Raw genomic sequence first — 5,782 nt, forward strand, 5'->3', positions numbered from 1 at the left:
GTTCATCTGACATCAGCTTTATTCCCCTCACTGCAGCCACTGCAAGAACCCCCACATCTTACTTCCATCAGTTTACAACCCTCCTGTACCGCAGCCACCTCCTAACCCTCTTGCCTGCCTCTAGTAAAATTGCAACCTTCCTCTTCCTGCTTCAACTGCACACCTACCCAACCCCCTCCAGCCTGCCAACACCTCATCCAGCTCCTCTCACCGCTGTCCTCCCTCACCCTAGTCGGAGCTTCGCATTGGTTGTGTGTGTTTGACAGTTATTTCCCGTTTCGAATAGACTTCATTGTAACCTTTCGAATTTCAACAATAATATTTATACTTCTTTTGTGGTTTGGATTTAACTCCTATATCATTTGATATCATAACTAGTATAATCCTAGTCCTATCCTAGAATTTCCTGGCATCCACTTCCACCAAAAAATTTCTTTCATATTCACAAATCATAGCCAAATTTTAATAAAACCCCAATTTCCCTTACTGATTTTCAAAATCAAAAACCCTAAATAAATTTTTACACCTTTCACCTCCCAACTCTAAACTCTAGTTATGCCAATAAGGAGATACATGCTCGAGCCTACCCGAGAAGAGATACAGTGAGATCCATCGACTTTAGATGAGGCTTGTAGAAATTGAGAATGAAACTGAGGGGGAACTTACCCTTTATGGTTACAAGGAAAGTCGAAGAAACGAAAGAGACGAGAATTTCAACTCCTTCCATGGGGAGAATTTCAGTTATGAAGAAGAAAGGTCATGACACATTGGAATCCAATATCAGAGGAGACCCCGTCTGGAGGACACAGTGATATTGACATAAAGGTGGATCTACTACAACTCGATGGAGATATAGATCCAAATGATTTTATCGAATGGCTACAATCAGTTGAGATGATCTTTGAGTAAAAGAGTTGCTATAAGACAAAAGAGTGAAGCTTGCAGCTATCAAATTGAGAAGGCCTCCTTGTGGTGGGACAACTTACAAAGGTAGAGGAAGAGAGGAGGCAATGACAAGATTATCAAGTAAGAAAAACTACGGAAAACGATGCAGAAAAAATACATACCTCTCCACTACCGCCAAGATATGTCTCTGAGATTCCACCACCTACAGCAGAGAGACCTTTCAGTGGAGGATTTCAAACGCAGTTTGATCTGTTACAGATGAAGTGTGATTTAGTAGAGCAAAAGGAACACACCATGATACCATAGCCCAGTATCTGTGTGCCCTGAAGCCCGCAATCAGCAATATAATACAACTACAACCCTATTTATTACTAGAAGATGTTCAGACCTTAGCCTTAAAAGTGGAGAGGAAGTAAAAAACAAAAAAAACAACCACCACCAGTCAGGCAACCACCCACAATTGGAGACACCAGCAAGAGCACGCCTCGGGGATTTGAGAAAATTGGTTCGAATAAGAAAAACCGCCCCTAGTGAGAAGAAGCCTGAGAAGAGTAGTACATCTGCTACAGTCACCATCAAAAAATTTTTCAGAGGCCATGGATTTGGGCATATCGCTTCCAGCTGTCCGATGAGCCGAGTTGTGTCTTTTACCAAGCACGGTGTTGTGAAGGAGGTTAACAGTAAAATGACATCTAAGGAACAGGATAAGGTGCACCATCTTCCACCTAATGAGGGCGAGATGCTCGTGATTCAACGGATCCTACAGACAGAGGATAAGAGAAATCCGCAAGGGCTTTGTCACAACATAGTTTACACTCGCTGTACTGCGTACAAAAAGGTATGCAATCTTGTCATCGATGGCGGGAGTAGTAAGAACGTGACCTTTACACATATGGTAAAATTGGGCCTCCAAATTCAAAAGCACTTCTAGTCATATTCTCTAACATGATTGAAGAACAAGGTCAATATTGATCGGAGGTGCCTAGTGAATTCTTTGATCTGGAGACAACTATAGGATTAGATGTGGTGTGACATAGTACCCATGGATGTTTGTCACATATTATTAGGGAGACTATGACAGTTTGATTGTAGAACTCGGCATGACGGATTCAAAAACACCTACTCTTTCACCAAGGATGGGAAGTGCATCGTTCTTCTCCCTTCGACGGAGCCCAAGATCACATATTCACAAGTGCCCTTGCCAGCATAACAACATTGGTAGGACCAGTTTTGGTGAAGAAAGAGGATGATGAGACAAAGACACCCACTCTAGCAACGAGATAGACATGACAGAGCATTTCAGGATATCATGATTCATACCTTACCACCAGCGCCACCACCATTCAGGGAGTTTTTGTTACGCTCACTTCGAATCAGTTTGGGCTGACCATGGATTACTTTGTGAGCATTCAACAACATAAGCGAGACAAGCAGACTCAGTTCAGTTCAGTAGTGGACTCCAATTGAGCAGATCGATAGGAACATATGCTCGCAAATGAAGAAAAATCGTCAAGTGCTTTGGGAGGCAATATAGCGGGCAGTGGGATCCAAGTGCTGTTAGGATTGAAGACGAAGAACCAGAAGCTTCGACAAATGAATTCGAAGCTCCCCCAACCCCGGGAGATTAACTTTGGGGAAGGAGGCCTGGCAAGACTGAACCAGTCGTAGGGTTCAGTAGGAGTAAGTTCTCGGTCCAACGGGAGGTTGGACCGACCCCCTCCCACTTTCATTGGGGAGGAATTATTCTCCCCCTTACTTTTATGTTTTCCCGCCTATATATATGTTATAAATATGTGTGTTTGTTGTCTTAAGAGTTTAATTTTGGTCTTCCTGATTTCAGATTTATGTCCAGCTTGCAGCCGCCGGTTGTTTTTCGGTCTAAAGCTGTCTCCGAAGGCAAGAAGGTGCTCTAGCTGTAACTAGTCCAAGGTGGTGATCTTCTCCAAAGGTTCAAGGAGTGCTCCGGTGGTAACTCAACCCCACAGGGGATATCTATCTTCCCCCACTTCCCTCTATAGTCCCTCTTCATATTTCTTGCCGCAAGCCCAAACATGCTCCGATTTTCGGCCGCCAATAACCAGAATCGCCCCTACTTCCCACCGCCAAACACTTTCCTCCCTGTATCCTGCACCGCAACTACCTCCCACCTATTCCACCATTCTAGCTGCCGCTAAACATCCTTCCCCTGTTTACCTAACCCCGGCCTTATTCCCCCTCACTATAGCCACCACAAGCACCCCCACATCTTACTGCCACTTGTTTACAACCCTCTTGTACCGCAACCACCACCTAACCCTCCTGCATGCCTCCACTAAAACAGCAACATTTTCCTTGCTACTTCAACCGCACACCTACCCAACCCCCTCTAGCCTGTCACCACCTCCAACCCCTCTCACCACTGTTAGAGGGCCGTCCTGCCTTGCCCTAGTTGAAGATTCGTGTTGTTTGTGTATTTTTGTCATTGAATTCCTGTCTCGAAGAATTTTTATTGTAAGCTTTCAAATTCTAGAAATATATTTATATTTCTTTTATGATTTGGGTTAACTCTGATATCGATGTCGAGTGAATGGACATAAAAAGTAGTGTGAGAAAGCCTGCAAGTTAACTTTTACAACCCTAAACATATCAAATGTCAAATGAAACTAATTGATATCACATGATAGTGAAATTGCAAGACATATTTATAATAATAGAGTAAAAGACAACTTCAAAAATTTTGCTCTAGAAAATAATTTTTGCAGCCAGAATTATTCGCAAACCCTGGACAATGCAATTTGAAGTGTTAGTGCAAATTTATTGGATTTATATTCTTCAACACCATGCAAAGCAGCGGTCCCTCCAATACAAGCGCTAATCATAATTTTATTTTAATTTAGCCAATCTCAACATATCATGCCCATCATGAAATCAATGGAGAAATCCCTCGAATTGTTTTAACAGAGTTGGATGTCAGTTTTGAAAGAAGCAGATATCCAAACAGCTTTGACTCCCTGGTAGCAGAAACAATTACTAAATCTCTACTGATTTCTATGTCGCATGCAATATTTCAAGCAAAGGACAGACAAGCTGAAAGAGCTTTTAACTCAATCCTCCAGATGATGATTTGAATTTTGTTTTTTTTTTTAGTTAAAATGGAAATCTTGTATTAAAAACCTTCAGCTTCCCCAAATACGCATAAAACACCTCAACCAAGTGATTGCTAACAAATAAACATGACCTTTTCTTTTTTGATACAATTCATCCCAGACCCAAACTAAAAAGCTGAGCTCAATGAAGATACATGCAAAATATTTCGGGCTATGTAAGACAAATATGGTAAGTGTCAAATAACTGCATACCGTGTTATGCATATTAGCAGCATGAGGGAGACTATTGAGGTAAGGAAACCAATCAGAATTCTGCAGCAAGAAGATAATAAAAAAACTGATATGTTCAAGAGTTTAGCCCTTCAAAATATGCAATATTATTATCCACAACATCAATCCTCATCACTGAGAAGCATGAGTCTATGGCATAGATAAGAAAAACTCAACGAACTTATTTTTTCGGATTTTACCTTCCCTAGTTTCTGTTCAGCTAAAAGAACCACAGCAAGACGAGATATTGTTCCAACATCATCAACAATGAGAGACTCGACTTCGGGGATAATTTTATCAGGTGTGAGGTGCTGCAAAGGACATGAGAAATGATGCTGTGTTTGTTTCCAAAAACTGGAGAAATCATAAAAGACAACGGAAAAACACACCACAGTATATGGAATCTTTAATATACAGTCTCCATCTTCTATAGGTTCTGAGGCAAATAATGACCTGAAGTTGAAAATTGGCACTTTAGAAATTGATAATCATGCCAAGTCAAGTATATTATTCACAGTAAATAGTTGGTGGATTTCAGAGAAAAGGTTGTCTGCTTAAATATCAAACAGCTGGGATGGTAAGAATGTCTAACAGAATTTTTTAATGACATGAAGTACAAAAGCTTAATTTTAGAAAAAAAAAATCATGTCCTTAATCAAAGGGCTCAAACATTTCCTTTATCATAAAAGCAGCTAAAAGAAGGCGTTTAACGAATAAGACTACCAACGACGCTAGGTCAGGGGAAGAACTAATGCATGAAGTCCTGCTTCAGCATTTACGAGAGGCCCTTTTAGAGATTCAAACCCAGGACCACATGCTCACAATGAAAGCAACCTAATTACTGATGAAGACCGCCTCAAAAGAAACTGGCAAAACTCAGAAAAAACATAAGGCACAATTACTCCTTAGAGATCCAACCTTAAAAATTAGTGATTAGCGCACTAAATTTATGGTCTGTTTGGGGCTGATGCAGCTTAATAATAAGCTAATGCATAGAAACTGTTGCGGATAAGCTGACTGTCTGTTTATTTTTTATAGTTTTAAAATAGTTGCACTGCAGCTGTTTCTGGACAAATGATCATTCTGCCCCTATATAGTAATATTTTCTGCAATAGAATTGTTCCTACCAGTATATTTTATACTTTAAAATTGATGCGTGCTAGAAAATTCGTGGCGGTAGAGTAATGGATTATCGTCTTAGCGTTGCACGAGAATTCAGCACACACTCAGATAAAAATGAATCGAGCTGTGATCACACCAGAAGTTTTTACGTGGAAAACCCGTAAAAGGGAAAAACCACGGGGTCTGACCTAGTTGTAAAAATCCACTATAAGTTGATGATTACAGATGCCCCTTGTCCCACAGGCGGGAAAAGATTACTAGTTTTCCACGTTACAACGTCGACTGATGACGTCTAGCAAGCGGTGGTTGACGGAGGTCAGCGATGGCTAACAACAGTCGATGATAGTTGGCGGTAGTTGACAGAGGTCAGCGGTGATCGGCGGCGTTCAACCGTGGCC

The 5,782-nt window shown here is 41.1% G+C and overlaps 1 protein-coding gene across 1 annotated transcript in view; it reads right to left on the reverse strand.

Moving 5' to 3' along the window:
• The window catches only part of LOC110033101 (fructose-bisphosphate aldolase-lysine N-methyltransferase, chloroplastic), a 70,345-nt gene that overhangs the window by 56,461 nt on the left and 8,102 nt on the right, over positions 1-5,782 (reverse strand). Inside the window, exons 2-4 of the mRNA XM_020736970.1 lie at positions 4,652-4,715; positions 4,463-4,573; positions 4,245-4,304 (exon numbers count right to left, since the gene is read on the reverse strand). Of these exons, the coding sequence (XP_020592629.1) occupies positions 4,245-4,304; positions 4,463-4,573; positions 4,652-4,715 (235 nt within the window). The remainder of the gene's footprint in view (positions 1-4,244; positions 4,305-4,462; positions 4,574-4,651; positions 4,716-5,782) is intronic.

The sequence above is a fragment of the Phalaenopsis equestris genome, unplaced genomic scaffold, assembly GCF_001263595.1.
Source record: "Phalaenopsis equestris unplaced genomic scaffold, ASM126359v1 Scaffold001091, whole genome shotgun sequence".
NCBI classification, from domain to species: domain Eukaryota; kingdom Viridiplantae; phylum Streptophyta; class Magnoliopsida; order Asparagales; family Orchidaceae; genus Phalaenopsis; species Phalaenopsis equestris.